The sequence below is a fragment of the Garra rufa genome, chromosome 25 (assembly GCF_049309525.1).
Source record: "Garra rufa chromosome 25, GarRuf1.0, whole genome shotgun sequence".
NCBI classification, from domain to species: domain Eukaryota; kingdom Metazoa; phylum Chordata; class Actinopteri; order Cypriniformes; family Cyprinidae; genus Garra; species Garra rufa.
In genome coordinates this window covers 28,476,992-28,498,404 of record NC_133385.1, presented here as the reverse complement: position 1 = coordinate 28,498,404, position 21,413 = coordinate 28,476,992, and the positions used below count along the sequence as shown (strand labels likewise).

The following is a 21,413-nucleotide window of genomic DNA, read 5'->3' as shown; positions in this document are numbered from 1 at the left end:
TAGTTATTTAATTTATACATATTTAGTGTAGGCCTATTTATATTATTCTTTTTTTTTTCATTCTGATTTTCTCTGTTCTCAGAAGCACTGCTGATGCGTGATAATTTAAGTATATGTCAATACAGTTTTTGTTGTTGCTCTGTATGCTGCTGTTTGCACGTTAAAATAAAACATTTGCTTGTATTTTTAATGTATCATCACAGATACTCGTGCATTCTATTTTTATTTTAAACTAATTTATTATTCTAATTTTATCAGTTAACGGTTAATGTTCGGATAACGAGCAGCGGTTGTCGGTCAGGAAAATTAACTGAAATGAGCATCCCTAACATGCAGTACCTCTCAAGTAGTTCTTGAGCTTCTCGATGAGGTTCTTGGTGTCAATCTTTTCCTTCTCATATTTGTTCTTAGTCTGATTCATTTTATTCATCAGGTCCTCAGCTTGATCTTTGATGTAATTAGTCATTTTCGATGTGCTCAAAAGCTGTAAATAGAAAAGAAAACAGAATGAGGCTTAACTTTGACATGTACTGTAAAAGATAAAATAATCCAAAAGTTGCTGTGACTTTTAATTTTTTCAAAAGAAACAGCCTAAAGTTCATCTGGAAACCCCAATATATAAAGTATATGTATTAAATTAAGTAGGAAGGTACTGAAAAAATTATTTGATCCCCTGCTGATTTTGTACGTTTGCCCACTGAAAAAGACATGATCAGTCTATAATTTTAATGGTAGGTTTATTTGAACAGTGAGAGACAGAATAACAACAACAACAAAAAACGCATTTCAAAAAAGTTGTAAAATGATTTGCATTTTAATGAGTAAAATAATGCAAAACATGAGTTAGTACTTGGTGGCAAAACCCTTGTTGGCAATCACAGAGGTCAAACTTTTCTTTGAGTTGGCCACCAGGCTTGCACACATCTCAGGGATATGGTCCCACTCCTCTTTGCAGATCTTCTCCAAGTCATTAAGGTTTCGAGGCTGACATTTGGCAACTTGATCCTTCAGCTCCCTCCAAAGATTTTCTATGGGATTAAGGTCTGAAGACTGGCTAGGCCACTCCGGGACCTTAATGTGCTTCTTCTTTGGACCTTAATTTCACTCCTTTGTTGCCTTGTCTGTGTGTTTTGAGTAATTGTCATGCTGGAATACCCATCCACAACCCATTTTCAATGCCCTGGCCCTGACAGTACACGGCCCTGTCCATTGTTCCTTTTATGCAGTGCGGTTGTCCTGTTCCCTTAGCAGAAAAAAAACCCAACGTATAATGTTTCCAATTATGTTTGATGGTGTTCTTGGGGTCATAGGCAGCATTCCTCCTCCTCCAAACATGGCAAGTTGAGTTGATGCCAGAGAGCTTGGCTTTGGTCTCATCTGTCCACAACACTTTCACCCAGTTATCCTCTGAATCATTCAGATGTTCTTTGCCAAACTTCAGATGGGCATGTACATGTGCTTTCTTGAGCAGGGGGACCTTGTGGGCACTATAGGATTTCAGTCCTTCATGGCGTAGTGTGTTACCAATTGTTTTTTGGTGACTATGGTCCCAGCTGCCTTGAGATCATTGACAAGATCCTCCTGTGTAGTGATGTCCGGTTCGCGAACGAATCGTTCTATTTAACCGGATCTTCTTAGTGAACCGGTTGAACCAGTTCACCAAATCGAACTGAATCGTTTGAAACGGTTCGCGTCTCTAGTAAGCACTAATCCACAAATTACTTAAAGGTTTTTACTTTTTAACGTGCCCGACACTCCCTCTGATTCAAAATAAATCAATTTCCCGAGTTATTCAGTTACTCAAACAGTTTTTGAACGGCTGTGAAAAGAGAGCTGATGATGCGCATGAGCAGAGCAGCTGCCAGAGCGGTTGTCGTTCTCGAGTCATGAATCGGTTGCAGCGGTTGTCGGATCACCAGTACACTGAACGAGAATCGCTTTCTTTCGGATCACCAGTACACTGAACGAGAACCGGTTTCTTTCGGATCACCAGTACACTGAACGAGAACCGGTTTCTTTCGGACGCGTCCGATTTGAGAATCGATGAGCTAATACTGTGCGCATGCGTGTCATTTTTCAAGCGGATGAAATGAAGCACGTTAGTCAAGTTGGTCTATTTTGTTAAACGTTTTGTTAAAAGTTTACTTAAGGATTCTGTTAGGTTATTGGCTAAAAGGGTTTTTATGATCTTGGTCAGGGAAGTGTCGTGGTACCATAATACATGAGATATTTGATTAAAAGAAAACATGTGATTTATGAATTAGCTGCACTGTAATAAAAGATAATGATGACATGCAAAAATTGTGTTTGTATTAAATAAACAATGTTTTAATGAAACTATACACAACTATAATTTGAACCATGTTCAAACAAAAATTATTATAAACATTTTTTATTTAACTTTTAAACGGTGGTATAATGATAAAAATGACGTAATCAAACTACTGCACAAGCAAACCAAGCGGCACGTTTCAGTCACTCTCTGTGTGAGTTCTCCAATCTCATTCTCGACTCAAGAATCGGTTACAGCGGTTGTCGGATCACCAGTACACTGAACGAGAACCGATTTCTTTCGGATCACCAGTACACTGAACGAGAACCGGTTTCTTTCGGACGCGTCCGATTCGAGAATCGATGAGCTGATACTGTGCGCATGCGTGACTCGTGCAGCTGCCAAACAAACAAGCTCCTGCTATGACTGACTCCATCTGAACCGAACTAGTTCTTTTTTTACCACTGTCTCTGTGCTAATGCTATGAGCAGTTAACTGAGGACTTGAATGAGGGGATCTAGTGAAACGTATGTTTATAACAAATAAGTCTTTATGGATTGTGCATGTTCAGTAAGCTGATCGTGTTTCTGATTAGAATTAATTTATCTTATAATTTATTAAATCAAGACTTGTAAAACTTACTCATATGATCACTGCATGTAACTGTATATGGGTGCGGGACGATAGTAATTACGTTAATGACGTCATTACGTCATAGCGTAAAAGAACTGGTGAACCGGTTTTTTGAACCGGTTCTTTGAAACGAACTGTCCGAAAGAACCGGTTCGCGGAAAAGAACCGAACTTCCCATCACTACTCCTGTGTAGTTCTGGGCTGATTCCTCGCTGTTCTCATGATCATTGAAACTCCACAAGGTGAGATCTTGCATGGAGCCCCAGACAAAGGGAGATTGACAGTCATTTTGTGTTTCATCCATTTGCAAATAATGGCACCAACTATTGTCACCTTCTCACTAAGCTGCTTGGCGATGGTCTTGTAGCCCATTCCAGCCTTGTGTAAGTCTACAATCTTGTCCCTGACATCCTGGAACAGCTCTCTGGTCTTGGCCATGGTGGAGAGCTGAAATCTGATTGATTGCTTCTGTGGACAGGTGTCTTTTATACAGGTAACAGGTGTCTTTCACTTAAATGGAGTGCTCCTAATCTCAGCTCCTTATAAAAAACACCTGGGAGCCAGAAATATTGCTGATTGATCGGGGATCAAATACTTATTTCACTCATTAAAATGTAAATCAATTTATAACTTTTTTAAATGTGTTTTTCTGGGGGGTTTTTGTTGTTGTTGTTGTTGTTATTCTGTCTCTCACTGTTAAAATAAAAATACCATTAAACTTACAGACTGATCATTTCTTTGTCAGTGGGCAAACGTACAAAATCAGCAGGGGATCAAACATTTTTTTCCCTCACTGTATGTTTTTGACGTACCTTAGCGTCAGCTTCCTTGAGTTTACTGCGCAGATCAGTAATGTTCTTCCCGGTCATCTCTGCCAGTTTGGAGGCATTGAGGCTGATGGGAAAACTCCCTGTACAGGCCAGCCCCCCACATTTCCCACACAAAGCTCCACCACATTTCGCCTTCTCACATTCTGCATCGCCTGGAGCCCCACAGACCTACAGCAGAAATATTTGTCACTGGAATTCACATATGTTCCTTTTTCAAATTACAAAAACCTAGTTTTACTCTTTATTCACCTCTTCGTTGAGGTTGGCAACACTCAGAGCTTTTACTTTTCTCTCCAGCTTATCCATTTCTCCTATGCGACACTTTGCAAGTTCCAATGTAGCATTCTCTCTCGTTTTCCTGGAGGCTTCTTGGACCTTTTTAGCTGCTTCCACTTTCTTCTCACTGTCAGTGAATTCGTCATAGAGCTTTTTGATCTTATTCAAAATATCTAGAAATGACACACAATAGTTGCATAATAGCTCATAATGCCTATAAAAGGCAAGTGTTATAATTGTATTGTTCACAAATGACTGGTGAACAAATGATTCTGCAACATTTTGTGTTGGTAATCATTAAGATTTAACTCTTTTCAGTCACAAACCATTAATAGCTTTGGAGTCTGTCACTGGAATCTCCTTTGTCTTCTCTATGAGATTCTTCAACAGTCTGTTGAACTCAAGGCGGATATTGTCGATGTCAGTGTTGAGCAGTACGGTTGGATCAATAATGATTATGTTTGGGTCAATGGTCTCTGTTTCATTCCTGAGGAGGGAGTAGAAAGACATGTAAGATAAAAGTAGTCATTGTCTCAGAAATATTGTAGTATGTCTCTTACCTAATGCGTGCCAAGAGCTCCTCTAGCTTCTTAAGCTCATCCTTGGCGGTCAAGTTAGCCAGATTCTGCAGCTTCTCCAACAAATCCATTAAGTTTTGTAGTTCAGATCTAGGCCGATCATCTTCAGGACATGGCATCATAGTTTCTGTCCTCTCGATATCCAGTCTAACATCTGACACAATATTCTCCCAGAGGTGGTAGCAGTCATGGCAGGGTTCACAAGCAGGAAAGTTTATGTCATGACCCGGGGCGCAATCGTCACAGAAAAGGCCGGTCACCCCTGGCTTACACAAGCACTCACCCGTGTAAGGGTCACAAGCTGGATAAATTGTGCCTTCCATGTTACAGTCACAAGCTGAACGAAAGATGAGATCATTTTGTTTTAGTCAGCAGACAGTGACTTGAAAGAGAACTAGATTTTCCACTTAATAACTTACACATGCACTGTATATCTGGGTTTCCAAAGTGATTCGGCCCACACTCGTCACATTTTCTGCCTCCATACTCTGGCTGGCAGAAACACTGGCCTGTGATCTGGAAGAACATAAAGTGAAGGTGTGAAGCCCCAAAAAAACGTTACAGCCGTCCATGTGATTAGACAATTTTTCTAAAATGAATTTGTTGTATAAATGATTATATAAACCCAACATATTAACCTTGTCACAGACATGGTTGAGAGCATGTTCTGGGTCACAGTCGCAGGGCTGGCACCCAGATTCTCCATCCAGGTTCCAGTATCCATCCTCACACTCATTACAAAGGGTTCCTATGACACCTGTGCGACATGGGCACTGGCCAGTTTCCTGGTCACAGAAACAGGGGCTTCCAGCTGTACACTTTGTGTCATCTGTGCCCCTTCGGTCACAAGAACACTCTAAGAATACAATAAAAACAAGACATTTGTTATTTATGAAGCCAAATAAAGACTTGTTATATAAAGACTGTTGCCAAAACAATGTGTAATTTACGTTAATTATTCTGTCCCTTATCGAAATACGTTTTTATTCCATCTATTTTGTAAATGTATGTTATTAGGTGTTATTTCTTTTTTCTTTTTTTGACTTCGTAATGTTTCATCAGAATGTCATACTGGATCTTACGATGAAAATTACAGACTTGTCCCTGGTGACATTAACAGTCATTTAGTCCACTTAAACCTCACCCCTTCCCAATCAACCTCAAGGTTGTGTTCATTTCTGAATGTAACACAGACAACTCAAACCAACCAATTAACAACCAAAATATTGCCCGCCAAGTCCAATTTTTTGATAATCAGTTATGATAATTACTTGGACGTACCTCACAATACGGAAGGAAATATCTGTTACTACTTCTCTGTTTGATTATGAATTTAATGTTAAATTTTATATGCTTCTGGGTCACATTAACAGTATTCTCTTAGTTTTCTACAGGAGCTTTTACACCAGAGGAACATTTTCATAAATCCGGAAATGATTTTAGGTACACAAACTAAATTATGGGGACTAAATTAGCTCTTACTTTAGAGTAGGGTATAACCCAGCACAACAGGAACTTCCAGTAACTAGGGCTAGGAAAATAAATTGATGCATCACGAATCAAGAAATAATTCTGCATCGATTCTGAGATTTTGCAAATGCGCCGCAGTTCTCTTTCGAATTGAGTCTGAGCCGTTTTTAACAGCAGATGGCACTGCATGCTTTAGAAACAGCCATAATTTGCTTGCTTCCAATTCCTTAATAATAGGGGCTTTCGCACCACAACGTTATAGGAACTAGCCAGCAGGGCGGTTCCTAGAGAACCAATATTTCCCTCAGCCTGTTTTCCTGGTTGCATTCGCACCGGCAGCAGGAACTCAGAAGCGGTCCTCAACAGAGATTAAAAGAGCATGAACATCTGACTAAATCTCCTATTACAACTTGCAGTGTTACATATCAACTAGGCTAAGAAAGGAACACAACGTAGCTGAATGTCATTATCGCTGTTTTCCATGTAAATATTTTTACATGGCTGTTTGAAAAATGCTGGGTAGCCAGTGTTTCATATGTGTTTGGCCAATCACGTACACTTACGTCACTGGTAGTTCCTATAAAACAGTTTTAGACCCTACTCTGAAGTAGGAGCTAATTTAGTTCCCCAAACAGAGTTCCTAGAACTAAATACGTTCCTAGTGTGCGAAAGCAAATAAATCGATGCACAGCAAATTGCATTGCGATCCTCACGATTCTGAGCTTAGTTTTTAACAGCAGATGGCACTGCATTATTTAGAAACAGCCGTACTCTGCTTGCTTCCCATTTCCAAGTTTGAAAAGGTTGAAGCAAATTACAGGAGTGTTCACAGTGGGATGTGTTTACACAAATTTTGCATCATAAAGCATTCTGACCCAAGGTGCTCGTTGGCGCTCTTCTTCATGAGCATTTGAGTATGCAGTTAAAAACTAGATTAGAGCGCCATCTTCTGTTAAAAACTAAGCTCAGAATCGATTCCAGAGACAATCACGATGCATTGGGAAAATCTCAGAATCGATCCATGAATCATGATGCATCGATGTATCACCTCAGGCCTACCAGTACGCAACTTAGCCATATGAAACACCAGTAGTTCCTGTAACCACTAAAAATGTTTTCCTTTTGCGGAGTCGTTGTTTTGTCATTAGACCTAAGAATCAAGAGTTCACAATTTCGCCTGCCGATCCATATTTGTGCCACATGAACCATTTGAGGAAAGTATTCTCTAAAACCTGTACCTTTGCAGTCTTGGGCGAGCGCATTCCCATAGTATCCACGTTTGCAGCTCTGACAGCGCGGTCCCTCTGTGTTGTGTAAGCAGCGCAAACATTCGCCAGTTACAGCATCGCATGCATCGCCGTCACGAGGATCGATGTTATTGTTGCAACAACATTCCTCACATTGGGTGTCTGGCAACCTCAGGTCACCATAATAACCAGGAGCGCAGGAGTCACAGTGTAGGCCTACAAGAGAAAAGGTAATATTCATAATTGGTGTTTTTTTATTTATTTGTTTGTTTAACAGTGTTGAATCTTTACATCTCTCACTTTGTTAGATCAAACAGGTAACTGGAAGACTGTTTGATGGTCTCAAAAGTGCTGTGTATGAAGAAGTGTATATATGTATGAAGTACCTGTATGTCCAGGCAGACATTCACAGTAGGGTGCTCCAGAGAGTGGATCCTTGTTGCAGGAAATGGCAAAGAAACGCCCACTTCCATTCAGATCTGGACATAAGCATGGCTCACATGGCTGCCCAGAGACAGGGCTACCAACATAACCATCCTTACACCTAAAACAGAAAATAACCTTAATTCTAGGGACTCATTTATTTTGCTTTAACCTCGAAACTGAAACAATTTGATCTTAGATTCTCTCTTGCCTTTCACAGTTGGGTCCCATGGAGTGTTCCCTGCAGTCCACACAGTTTCCAGTGAAAGGGTCACAGATGTCAGCCAACCCGTTGCATTGGCAGCGTCTGCACAGGGGAAACCCGTAGTAACCAGGATAACATTTATCACATCGACGACCAGTTACTCCTTCACGACACGAGCACTGACCAGTTGTCTGGTCACACAGCTCAGCGGTAGAGCCGGACGGATCACAGTTACATTCTAGAGAGGTCAATGACAAATAAAATGTCCAAGATAAAGAATCTAGTTTGCAGCAATGTTCTAAAAACATTCTGAATATGAGAATATGGCTTACGTGAGCAGCCATTGGGTCCAAGCCCATATGTCAAAGGAGCACAGGAATCACAGCAGCGACCAATAACGTTGGGTTTGCATTGACACTGTCCATCGAATTTACTGCAAGATGAGCCATGTGCTCCAAAATGATGACAGCTACAAGCTGTTGATTTACACAGATACACATGGTAGCAGTGCATCATGGAATTAAATGAATGTGTATATTTGTGATGTACATTTAGATGATACTTACACACTGCACCATTGTGAATAAAAGCTGACATACTTCCAATAAGCTTCTCACATACTTCAGGAAGGGTGTGCTCCCCTGCCTGTGCGCCCAACTCAATACAGCTGTATTGCTGAAACTCAGCTAGATATGACTGCGAGCAGAAGTTTGACAGAGAGTCCACTTTGGGAATAAGACCCATCTATGGTGAAAGTGAATGGGGTAAATAAATACAGTAAATATACTCAACAAAAGGCAGCTTCATCGTTTTAAATGATCTTGGAATAACAAGATCTGGTTGAAATCTTACAGAGTCAATAAGGATGTATGAGCTGGACTGAGGGTCACGACTGGGCTTCTTTCTAAAAGTGACGTCCACATGGTATTTATTACTATCACTGAGGCATACTGGAAGATCCAGAGTGGCTGTCCTGTATGTGAAAAGTTAAATGTAGTTAGATGATTTTACATGAACGATTTCAAGAACCTGAGCACTTAAAGAACAGCTCGTACAATAAAAGTTAAAAGATTAGTTCACTTCCAGAATGAAAATTCACAGATAATTTACTCACCCCCTTGTCATCCAAAATGTTTATGTCTTTCTTCCTTCAGTCATAAAGAAATTATGTTTTTTGAGCAAAACATTTCAAGAATTTTCTCCATATAGTGGACTTCTATTGTTCCCCGAGTTTGAAATTTCAAAATGCAGTTTTAATCTGGCTTCAAACGATCCCAAATGCGGTTGTAAACAATCCTAGTCGAGGAAGAGGGGTCTTATCTAGCTAAACGATTGTTTTGTTTTTGTTTTTTATTACAATTTATATTCTTTTTAACCTCAAATGCTCGTCTTGTCTAGCTCTGCCTGAACTCTTTTTTTTCTGGTTCAAGACAGTTAAGGTATGTCGAAAAACTCCCATTTCATTTTCTCCCTCAACTTCAAAAATAATTTCAAATTCATCCTACATCATTGCAAAAGTACTGACCCAGTGTTTGCAAAGTGAACATGCAAAGAAGATCAAACACACTTACCAAAAAAGGTAAAACAGAAAAAGAAAAAAAGTGAGAAAATGAGATGGGAGTTTTTCAACATACCCTAACCGGAAAAACAGAGTTCAGGCAGAGCAAGACGAGACGAGCATTTGAAGTTAAAAAGTATATACATTTTTTATTTTTTTTTCAAACATAAATAACCTATAGTTTCACTAGATCAGACCCTTCTTCCTCGGCTCGGATCATTTAGAGCCCTTTGAAACTGCATTTAAAGCAACACTAAAGAACTTCGCTCCCTCTACAGGTTGGAAGCGGAATTGTCCATTACCGCTGTCGTGAATAATTTAGCTTACCGTCGCGTCACATGCACGTTATTTGTTTGGAGGCTATCCAGGACCGGCTTTGGAAATAACGATGTCCAGTGACAAGGTAGAGTATGTTGCATGACTCTATGAAAGTATGAAAATATAATAATAAAAAATTAAATAATAATGACATTGTTTGCTATTTATTTTAGCCGTAAAGCAAGTCGCATTTGTAGTCTCATTTGAACTACAAAACCGCTACCCGACGACCCAAACTTACATAGTGCTATTATGGCCGATAGAGGGTCGCAAAGTGAATACGAAAGTGCCGTTTCACCCTGTTAAGAGTTGATGAACCACTGACACGAGTTATTTTTTATTATTTTAAGGTAAAAAAAACTCTTTAGTGTTGCTTTAAACTGCATTTTGGAAGTTCAAACTCGCGGGCACCATAGAAATCCACTATATGGAGAACATTCCTGAAATGTTTTCCTCAAGAAACATAATTTCTGAAGACTGAAGAAAGAAAGATATGAACATCTTGGACGACATGGGGGTGAGTAAATTATCTGTACATTTTTGTTCTGGAAGTGAACTAATCATTTAATGGGGTCCAAAACAAAATTTGACTCCAGTTTTCTCACTTTTTCTGTTCTGCAGTTTGGAACAGCATGAGCATAAGTAAACAACACCAGAATTTTCAACTTTTGGGTGAACTATCTCCTTTACTAAATTGGCACTCAGTGAAAACCTGTTAAATATATGCAAAATATACCCTACAGAAATCTCACCTTCCAGAGCCTGGAAGAGTAAACATTTTGTCATACGGGTCATATGGACAACGTCTATCTCCTGATCCAAATGATACAACATTCACGATAGCTGTCCAATCATCGGTGGACTGCAAAGATAACATTTAGAATACATAAAAGTGAAATGGACCAAAACAAACATTGACATTCAAATATTGAATGAAAAGACCGGCCAACCTCTGGTTCATAGCGGACAACTACATAGTAGTCAAGAGTAGCTGGTACATTGCTGACATTAAATCTAAGTCCAGCCCCATCCTGAACTCGCACAAAACCCGGTCCAGTCCAAGTGACGGGATGATCTGGGGCACGCTGTCGCAGGATGACCTGAAGAGGTGAGCCTGGTTCAAAGGGGATTGTCCTCTGCATGGGATCAACCAAGACAATATAAAAAGCAATACAACTTAGTTGTTAGGCAGGATGCTGTTTAACACAAGAGTAGGCAAGTTCAGTCCTAGAGAGCCACTGTCCTGCATAGTTTAGTTCCAACCTTAATCAAACACACCTGAACAAGCTAATCAGTTTCTTCAGGACTACTAAGGCTACAGTCAGGTGAGGTCTTTTTCGTGGTTGAAGCTAAACTCTGCAGGACATCGGCTCTCTAAGACTGAACTTGCCTACCCCGGTCTAACAGTTCAGGCTTTACCTGGCCTTGTCTTCGTCTTCGAGTTCTTCGTTTCTCACGCTTGACCACCACGACCCTGCCATTACTGATCTTGAAGTCATAACCCCTTTGTCTATAGTAGTGCTCACAGATGGGTAGTGTGACATGGGGGTTGTATGGCGTTGAAGATGGCTTCACCGTTGGGGGTTCGGTTACTTTATAAGGCGCTGGGGAGGGTTTTGGAGCAGAAGGGCAGAGAGGGAGCTTGGTTGGCCGTACAGGTATTTGTTCCTGGGGGTAGACCAATGGAGGGGCTTGTATAAATGGTGAAATTTCCACCTGTGGAAGCAAAATGATGGTCATGAGGGTCTCTTCATTCTAATGAATGATAAAGGATATATAATTTTGTACAAAATTCCATTTAGTCAATCCCAGTCTCTTACCACAGGTGCTGCATGCTCAGCCTCATAGATATAGAAATCAAGAGGAGCCAGGAAGTATCCAGGTGCCGGCTCACTACATTTGCGGCCTACCATGTTAGGCCTGCATTCACACTGGCCATTCTCTGAGGAACATCTGTTTGAATATGCACATACAGACTTGTAAAACAATTGATTAGTGGTTTACTGTAGAAAAGAAACTGTAGTATCATACTCAGTTCTCAATGCCCCTCCAATGTCACAGTCGCAGGGTAAGCAGCCATAGACAGTGTTTCCCAGACCCCAGTAACCTGACTAGGAAATTGGAAAACAAAGTCGAAAATTAATTAATTAAATAGGCATAAATTACTATTTAGAGAAATCACCTCAAAATTAAATTCTGTCATTAATAATCACCTTAATATCGTTCCAAACCCGTTAGACCTTCATCTTCAGAAAACAAATCGAGATATTTTTGATGAAATCTGAGAGCTTTCTGACCCTGCATAGACACCAACGCAACACATTCAAGGCCCAGAAAGGTAGTAAGGACATTAATAAAATAGTCCATGTGACATCAGTGGTTGAACCTTAAGTTTATGAAGTTACGAGAATATTTTCTGTGCACAAAAATAATTATTTAACAAAAAAAGCATTGAGGACTGACATGGGAGGAAATTGTTGAAAGTCATTATTTTTGTTTTCTTTGTGCACAAAAAGTATTCTCGTAGCTTCATAACATTACAGTTGAACCACTAATGTCACATGGACTATTTTATCGATGTCCTTACTACCTTTCTGGACCGTTGAACGTGGTAGTTGCGATGCTGTCTACGAAGGGTCAGAAAGCTCTCAGATTTCATCAAAAATATCTCAATTTGTATTTCGAAGATGAATGAAGGTCTTACAGGTTTTGGTGAGTAATTAATGACAGAATTTAAATTTTTGGGTGAACTAGCCCTTTATACACTGTGGTCTAATGGAGAGGTTCAGCTCACCAGACATTGGTCACACTGTGGGCCAAAAGCAAAAGGCTCGCAGATGCACGTTCCAGTTGTCTGATCACAAGGGTTGCCAGTGCGTATCGTTCCCATGAAATTACACCTACACACTGACCATGCATAAATGAACAAAAAAAGATTAGATAAAAAGTTTTAAGCAGATGCATACCTTCTGCAAGAAGGTCAATGCAAAAACGTATAGCTATTTAAACTTACTTTAAAACATTGAGTATGAAATGTGCCAGTTGAGTCCCATTCTGTGGGCGAATAAACACTTACACTGACAGCCATTAGGGTCCTCCCGGCTGAACCCGTAAAAACCAAACTTGCAGCGGTCACAGCGCTCTCCTTCAACGTTTTGTTTACATACACACTGACCAGTCACTGGATCACACAGACCACGGTCCACTGAGCCAGCAGGATCACATTCACAAGCTGGATGGGAAACAGAAAGATCAGGTCTTGTCCAGGCTTTGTCATTTCTACTCTGCTACTTCCACTTGCTCTTACAAGTATACATCCCCTCCATAAACATGAGTTTGGTAAGTAAGCGACACCTTGTGATACCAAAATCACTTTCTGGTGGGATGATCTTCCCACCTTCATTCATAATGCTCATAGAGACCGCTGTAGATTCATCTCTTCTGAAACTACTTAACTACATCTTAAAACGTTATTTACTTTGTTATTTGCATCTTTATGATCAATCAGTGATTGCATTGCTCATTTGAAAATCACTTTGGATAAAAGCGTCTGCTAAATGAATGAATGCAAATGTACACATCTAAGTACCCTTTCTACCAGACCTAATGGAATGATTAAAGTAGAATAATTTCATATAGTGTAGTAGAGGATTTTTATTGTTCATCAAGTCACTCACGTATACAGGCATTGGGGTCGTCCACAGAGCGTTGAGGGTCCTGGTAGTAATACGGCCCACACAGCTCACACTGGGACCCAACACGGTTGTTTCTGCAGTCATCACACACACCACCACTAACCCCACCGGTGGCCAGGTAGCGTGCTAAGTCAAAGTGACACTTCTCTGAATGACCATGACAGTTGCACCCTGAAACATTAAAGGACGAGTTATATGTGGCTTTTCATTGTTATTCCCAGTATTTTGAAGGGATAGCTCACCCAATAATGAAAATTCTGTCATTAATTACTCACCCTCATGTCGTTCCAAACTTGTAAGAACTTTGTTTATCTTTAAAGCACAAATTAAGATATTTTTGATGAAATCTGAGAGCTTTCTGACCCTGCATAGAAAGCAATGCAACTGACACGTTCAAGGCCTAGAAAGGTAGTATGGACGTCATTAAAGTAGTCCATTTGCAAGCACACTTGGCAATAAAGCTCTTTCTGATTTTGATTCTGATTCTGAAAAATGTCCTTACTACCTTTCCAGTCCTATGTGGTAGTTGCATTGTGGTCTATGCAGAGTCAGAAAGCTCTCGGATTTCATCAAAAATATCTTAATTTGTGTTCCAAAGATGAACTAAGGTCTTACAGGTTTGGAACAATATGAGGGTAAGTAATTAATGACAGAAATGTCATTTTTGGGTTAACTATCCTTTTAATGAGTTCCTCCAGCCATTTGAATTGTCTTTTGTGGTTTAAACTGTCAATAGTGATGCATACTTCTGCAAACATCCGAGTCTGTTTTGCCAGCTGGCCTCCAGGGGGCATCATGGTAGAAGTCTTGACAGCGCTCACAGTTGTACCCTGCGGTGTTGTGTTGGCAAACACATCTTCCATGCACCTTGAGCAAAGACAGAAAGAAGTGAATATCAAAGGATCATAAAAAAGACAATTATTATACATTTCTTTAAACTAAGCTACTAATTTAAGAATAAAAACAGTCTTCTATAAAAGCTGAGCAAAACCCTTTCTACTACACTGAAGCGTGACAGGTAGTAATTATTGTTAACTGCCCTATAAAGAAGAAATACATTTATACATATTTTTCAGAAATGGTGTAAAGGACAAAGAATGTGACTATACTTAAAAGTGCTTCTTCCACATTTTTGATAGGAAATGAACGGTTTCAAACTTGCTTGAGACTTTTCATGACTTTGGTAATCTGAGCACAGCATGAGACATTAAAGAATTAGTTAAGCCAAAAATGAAAATTTTGTCATTAATTACTCACCCTCATGTCGTTCCAAACCCGTACAACCTTTGTTCATCTTCGGAACACAAATTAAGATATTTTTGATGAAATCTGAAAGCTTTCTGACCCTGCATAGACAGCAACACAACTAACATGTTCAAGGCCCAGAAAGATAGTAAGGACATCGTTAAAATAGTCCATGTGACATCAGTGGTTCGTTTTTTAAACCCTGAAAACTGACACGGAAAAGAAAAAAATTGTTGAATAAAGTCATTATTTTTGTTGTCTTTGCACACAAAAAGTATTCTAGTAGCTTCATTACACTAAAGCCTCAATATACATCAAGCAAAATCAAAGAACGAACTGATGTGACATAATTTCGAATGAAATCCGGTCAAAACGAAGTTCATTTTGTGTTCGTTTTGAGAGTTCGAAACGGCTTGCAAAAGCGAACTTTCCAGAAAAGTTTGTTCCAGCTGCAAAACACCTTCGTACTACCATTGGTCCGTGATGATTACGTCACAGGAGGTGTGCGCTCAGGATTTTTGCAAACAGTATACCGCTACTCACGTATTTTGAACTTTGTTTTAACCCTAAGTGAAGAACGAAAAGGAATTTGTTTAGTATATTGGGGCCTTTATGGTTGAAACACTGATGTCACATGGACTATTTTAACAATGTCCCAACCACCTTTCTGGGCCTTGAACGTAGTAGTTGCATTGCTGTCTATCCAGGGTCAGAAAGCTTTCAGATTTAATCAAAAATATCGTAATTTGTGTTTCAAAGATGAACAAAGGTCTTATGTGTTTGGAACAGCATGAGGGTGATTTACTAATAACAGAATTTTAATTTTTGGGTGAACTATCCCTTCAAGATCTCTTCTAAAAGTGTAAAGAAGATTAATCCATTAATCTCCATTTAATTTCAATGTCTAAGAGAAACAGTTCAGATATTAAGAGGTCTCAGATGTGATTTTCTTTCTTGCAGGAGTATGCTTACCATGCCGGACTCACTGAAGGTATCTCCACGTGTGCTGTCCACAGGAATGCATTGACTGGCATGGCCATTGCAGAAGCAGCTGCCCCGAACCACCATTTCATAGAGGGCATAATAGTACTTGTCCTGTGGGTTCCTCCTCCGTCGTGTGAGCAACGTATCGCCCAGGGTGACCAAGCGGGTGAAGTTTACTCGCAGGTTCGTCAGGGTGATCAGCTCTGAGGACAATAAGAAGTAAGTGATATTCCTTGTGTTGTTTAAACTTTTATTTTATCGGTATTAGCTGTAACATCGATATCGGCCGAAATGTAAATATCAGTGCATCATTTAAGATCTGGGTCCTGAAAAAGAAAAGCAGCTGAGAACCAGTGGAACAGATCATGCTATGACAAGTCTGAACAATGTAAATTATCTTTACAGTGAATTTTTCAAAGCGTCTAGCTCACAATGAGCTCATCATTTAGTTATCAAGGCCTTTTGCTCATTGGACATGCCTTTAGGCATCATCCTGGCTTGACATTTTTATTACTGTCATTTTTCTAAAGCAAACAAAACAACTTCAAACGAGACATGAACCTTGTACAGTAGGGTCGTATGGATCATGGATGTCAAAACTGGGATCCAAGGCTTTCAACACCACCTGGATGAAAAGCACAAGCAGAATGAGTTTGAAATGTGATTGAAAAGTAATTGAGGAGGTTGGATTAATTCAGGATTGCTCTGACTTTACCTCTCCATCGGTGGACGGCTCTGTTCCAGAGTAGCGACTATCGCAGATAAGGTCATCAATACTATTTGCTGGCCCCTCAGAGATACCGGGGAATGAGTTGGCACAGTCCTCAGCAAAATAACGGAAAACCTTCCAGGTTTTCCCAAAGTCTTGTGACCTCTCGACCAACATGGCAGCAGGCCGGAAACTCTGTTTAAGAGCATTTGTTATCAAATTAAATATCAATAAGGTCTGTCATATGGAAAGCGTTGAACGTACCTTGAACGTCAATATCAGATGACTAAACTGAAACATTGATTCCAGATCCAACTGAATGCTGACTTCATGCGCACCTGGAATTTTAAAATTAAGTCTAAATTTAGTATACAAGCAGAATTTTACAATACATTAAGTTCAAAGTAGTTTGATTAAGGAACGCACCATTCTCGGACTGCCACCACCTCATCTTGCGTTCAGGTCGGAAGGTGGTGATGATGTTCTCTACGCGGTGGCTGTTAGGATTGTATTGGAGATTGTAGGGGCTCCTGGAGTCACAGATGAAGCACTTGCGCTCATTCTGAGTTTTGAGATAAGGAGAAATAATGTCTTTTAAATTGCAATATGTAATAACTAGTGTGATAAACAGAATGAAATTTGGTTTTCTGCTCCATTAACAGTTATGGCTGGTCAGTGAGCTAAACTTGAGAACCGAATCAGTCAGATTCATTAATGAATCATTCAGGGGTGCATTTCCCATTGAATAACGTAACTCGCTGATTAACTACCACAGTGCAATGCATCGTTTCCAGAAAGCGTAGTAACTTTGTTGCACATCTGTCTTTCGAACTACGTTGGTTCAACAATATAACAGGTGGTGAGATCAAATAATATCAGATTATAGCTTTAAATAACAAGCATGGCATCTGAGGACTACTTTGATAAGTTTAGTTCTCTGTTGTTTTGCTTTATTTCCAGATGTTTGATTCAATCGCAGGTTCCCTGGGTATTTTTCTATTTTCTTGACAAGCTAAAATAGTTCCAAACGTTTTTTGGAACTATGCTCTTGTGAAATAATGAATGTTGGTAATGTCAGAACTTGCAGCCATAGTAGGTTAAAGGATTAGTTCACTTCCAGAATAACATTTCCTGATAATTTACTCACCCCTATGTCATCCAAGATGTTCATGTCTTCTTTCTTTAGTCGAGAAGAAATTATAGGATTAGTTCATTTCCAGAAAATTTTTTTACAGATCACATACTTACCCCCTTGTCATCCAAGATGTTCATGTCTTTCTTTCTTCAGTCGTAAAGAAATTATGTTTGTTGAGGAAAACATTTCAGGATTTCTCTCCATATAATGAATATGTATGGTGCCCCCAAGTTTGAACTTCCAAAATGTATTTTAAATGCAGCTTCAAAGGGCTCTAACTGATCCCAGCCAAGGAAGAAGGGTATTATCTAGCGAAACGATTGGTTATTTTCGAAACAAATTGACAATTTATGTTATTTTTTAACACTTAAATGCTCATCTTGTCTCGTCTCTGTGATGCACATGCGTAGTCTGTGTAATCTGGGTCAATACAGTTAGGGTATGTGGAAAAACTTGTTTTCGTCTTCAACTTCAAAATCGTCCTACAATGCTGTTTACCTTTTTTTGTAAAGGGCGTTTGATCTTCTTTGTATGGTCACTTGTAAACACTGGGTCGGTACTTCTGCAGCGTTGTAGGGCGATTTTGAAGTTGGGGAAGAAAACAAGATTTTTTCGACATACCCTAACTGAATTGACTCGGATCACACAGGCTACACATGCGCATGGGGTAGAGCTAGACAAGACGAGCAATTAAGGGTTAAAAAGTATATAAATTGTCGAAAATAACCAATTTTCACTAAATAAGACCTTTCTTCCTCGGCTGGGATTGCTTAGAGCCCTTTGAAGTTGCATTTAAACTGCATTTTGGAAGTTCAAACTTGGGGGCACCATACATATTCATTATATGGAAAGAAATCCTGAAATGTTTTCCTCAAAAAACATAATTTCTTTACGACTGAAGAAAGAAAGACATGAACATCTTAGATGACAAGGGGGTGAGTACATTATCTGTACATTTTTGTTCTAGAAGTGAACTTAATCCTTTAAGGTTTTTGAGGAAAACATTTCAGGATTTTTTTCCATATATTGGACTTCAATGGTGGCCAACGGGTTGAAGGTCCAAACTTAAGTTTCAGTACAACTCCAAAGGGCTCTACACAATCCCAGCCGAGGAATAAGGGTTTTATCTAGTAAAGTGATTCATCATTTTCTTAAAAAAAAAAAAATCTAATTTCTATACTTTGTAACCACTAACTAGACCTCACGCATTGTGTAATGTAACACATTATGACGAAAAGGTCATGATTTAGGCGAAAGTTCTGACCCAGTGTATGCAAGTATGCAAGTCAAACGCCCTTTACAAAAAAAGGTAAAACAACGATGTCAGACGATTTTGAAGTTGGAGGAGAAAATGACATGGAATATTTTGTACCAAAGTACAGAGACAAAGAACTAATCCTACGTGACTTTTACGTAATGCATAAAGTCGCAGATGCGCATTGCAGAGCTAGTGGAAGACAAGCATTTGTGGTTAAAACGTGTTTATTTTTTTTAGAAAATTGCCAAACGCTTCGCTAGATACTACCCTTATTCCTCGCCTGGGGTCGTGTAGAGCCCTTTGAAGCTGCATTGAAACTGCATTGATATTTGGACCTTCAACCCGTTGATCCCCATTGAAGTCCACTTTATGGAGAAAAATGTTTTCCTCAAACACCTTAATTCCTTTTCAACTGAACAAAGTATGGCATGAACATCTTGGATGACATGGGAGTTAGTAAATTATCAGGAAATCTTTATTCTGAAAGTGAACTAATTCAGTTTCTCGGACCAATCTCTGATTATAAACAATGATTCGTTCGCAGATTGAGCACCACTTCTCTCATGAACTTGCCAAGAAGAATAAGGGTGGATGGCAGGATTTTAATTGAATAAGGACTTATATTTCCGTCTGTTCTTCACACAAAACCAGCGAATGGTTTCAGAAGACTTGGAATATAGAGCACAGAGACTACTTTTATTAGGTTTACTTTGGGACTCGGCAGTCTTCATTCACTTTTATTATATTGAAAAGACCCACCAGGATGTTCTTCAAAAAAAAAAAATCACCTTTTGTGTTCTATGCAAGAAAGAAATTTCTATGGATTTGGAACAACATGAGAAAATGAACAAATAAAGACGGAATTTCCTGAGTGAATTAATACAGCAGGGAGTGAGTCGCAGAAGCTCTTGCAGTAATGTATTATTCTTTGTAATTAGTGTCTCCTGGCAAAAATTCACAAGAATTTCCTGAATATCGTAGGGACAATGAGGGGGGATATGCGGGGGTATGTCTTTGTTGCGGGCATGTATGAACAAGAACTGTCCATCACATCAATAATCTCATTTTAACACCTCCGAAACCAACTTATCCAAATGCATTCAGTGTTTTTGCAGTTTCCTTTTATTTATACTGCCTGTTATTGGAAGCACCATTGCGGTGGGTTTTTCAGGCCAAGAAAGGTAGTGTAAATATACAAAACGAGTGCTGAACGACACACCCACATACCAGCTTTATCACCTGTATAGACAGGGCCAGGGGTATGAGGCGGGAGGAAAGGGGAATATGGAAACAGGCATAAATTAGTCTTGTGGCAGAGAAGAGGTAATGACCTATACGACAGCTCAGAGAGGCACATCAGAACTTGTCTGTAGTATGTATTACCCAAAGGGTCGGCCAGAGTGCTGTCAATCCACGCTGAAAAAAGAGAAAAAGGCATGCCGACTCTTTTTAATCTCAGTGTGGGTGCTGAAAAGACACCACTTTGGGATGGAACTGTATTCTGGGTAGTTTGGATTGGAAGATGTTATGCAAATATGTCTGAGAAAACTGTACTCGGAGTCCCGAGAGAAATGCATTTGCTTCAGGGTTCAAGGACTTGGGAATTTACAACCTTGAATTTGTGATCTTTTTTCAAATATTTTTTCAGAGTTTCAAAGTGATGTGTACTACCAAAATCCAGAGAAGTCTTTCCCTGTAAACCAAACAAGCAATGTTCTGGGAGCAACTCTTCGAATCTACTTCCTTTTCTGGTTTAATACTCTGAAGGCATACATATTTTAAACCACATCACTGACATTCGGACCTCTTGAAGTGTTGCGCTTTTGACAACTGACCTCTAGGTATCCCAGGATGCAATAGTTTTGTGGTCTGTAGAGTCCACAGGTTGAGGAAGCCGTGAGCTGGGAGGCGCGGCCCACCATGAGGTCACCGAGGTTAGGATAACATGAATTCCCCACGCATTCGTCTTGGAGGCGGGCTGGAGCTGCTATCACTACAAATCACAAACGTTCAGTTATACCACGTTCTGCATTAGCTAAACTTCAAGTAATAAAGTTAGCTGCATATCAATATCATCCTGTACTACAAATCGGTCTCCAATCAAATGCTCTCTAGACTGAGAATGTACAAGTGAACATGAGAGTCTTCATTTTCTCCCGACATTAGAGCCACTGAGGATGCAGTGGATTAGTTTTGTTTTTGATGATAATGTGCCACCGAATATACAAAAAATGGAAAAGAGGGAAGGAGTGAGCAGTAGCTCATTATCATTTAAAGAGTCGCGCACCGAAACAGCTCGCTGTGAACAGAGCTTTGCGAGAAAAAGTGAGAATTGCGGGACATAAACTCGCAATTGCAAGAAATAAAGTCAGAATTGCAAGATATAAACTGGTAATACTGACTTTGTTTCTCAGAATTGCGTGATACAAACTTGCAGTTGCAAATTATAAAGTCAGAATTGCAAGAAAAAAAATCTGAATTGTAGGATGTAAACTCAATTGCAAGAAATAAAGTCATAATTGCGAGTTATAGTCATAATTGCAAGATATAAACTGGCATTTCTGACTTTTTCTCAGA

At 39.6% G+C, this 21,413-nt stretch overlaps 1 protein-coding gene across 1 annotated transcript in view; it reads right to left on the bottom strand.

Annotated features, from left to right (window-relative positions):
• Positions 1–21,413, bottom strand: part of LOC141301430 (laminin subunit beta-4-like) — a 43,621-nt gene that overhangs the window by 5,959 nt on the left and 16,249 nt on the right. Inside the window, exons 2-29 of the mRNA XM_073831660.1 lie at positions 20,672–20,829; positions 16,870–17,005; positions 16,708–16,781; positions 16,450–16,638; positions 16,296–16,359; positions 15,723–15,937; positions 14,252–14,372; positions 13,488–13,676; positions 12,887–13,042; positions 12,605–12,717; positions 11,842–11,921; positions 11,631–11,763; positions 11,230–11,526; positions 10,761–10,946; positions 10,563–10,672; positions 8,787–8,907; positions 8,501–8,678; positions 8,267–8,410; positions 7,941–8,172; positions 7,693–7,850; positions 7,298–7,522; positions 5,228–5,445; positions 5,009–5,105; positions 4,572–4,926; positions 4,338–4,498; positions 3,985–4,184; positions 3,718–3,903; positions 340–484 (exon numbers count right to left, since the gene is read on the bottom strand). Of these exons, the coding sequence (XP_073687761.1) occupies positions 340–484; positions 3,718–3,903; positions 3,985–4,184; positions 4,338–4,498; positions 4,572–4,926; positions 5,009–5,105; positions 5,228–5,445; positions 7,298–7,522; positions 7,693–7,850; positions 7,941–8,172; positions 8,267–8,410; positions 8,501–8,678; positions 8,787–8,907; positions 10,563–10,672; positions 10,761–10,946; positions 11,230–11,526; positions 11,631–11,763; positions 11,842–11,921; positions 12,605–12,717; positions 12,887–13,042; positions 13,488–13,676; positions 14,252–14,372; positions 15,723–15,937; positions 16,296–16,359; positions 16,450–16,638; positions 16,708–16,781; positions 16,870–17,005; positions 20,672–20,829 (4,641 nt within the window). The remainder of the gene's footprint in view (positions 1–339; positions 485–3,717; positions 3,904–3,984; positions 4,185–4,337; positions 4,499–4,571; positions 4,927–5,008; positions 5,106–5,227; positions 5,446–7,297; positions 7,523–7,692; positions 7,851–7,940; positions 8,173–8,266; positions 8,411–8,500; positions 8,679–8,786; positions 8,908–10,562; positions 10,673–10,760; positions 10,947–11,229; positions 11,527–11,630; positions 11,764–11,841; positions 11,922–12,604; positions 12,718–12,886; positions 13,043–13,487; positions 13,677–14,251; positions 14,373–15,722; positions 15,938–16,295; positions 16,360–16,449; positions 16,639–16,707; positions 16,782–16,869; positions 17,006–20,671; positions 20,830–21,413) is intronic.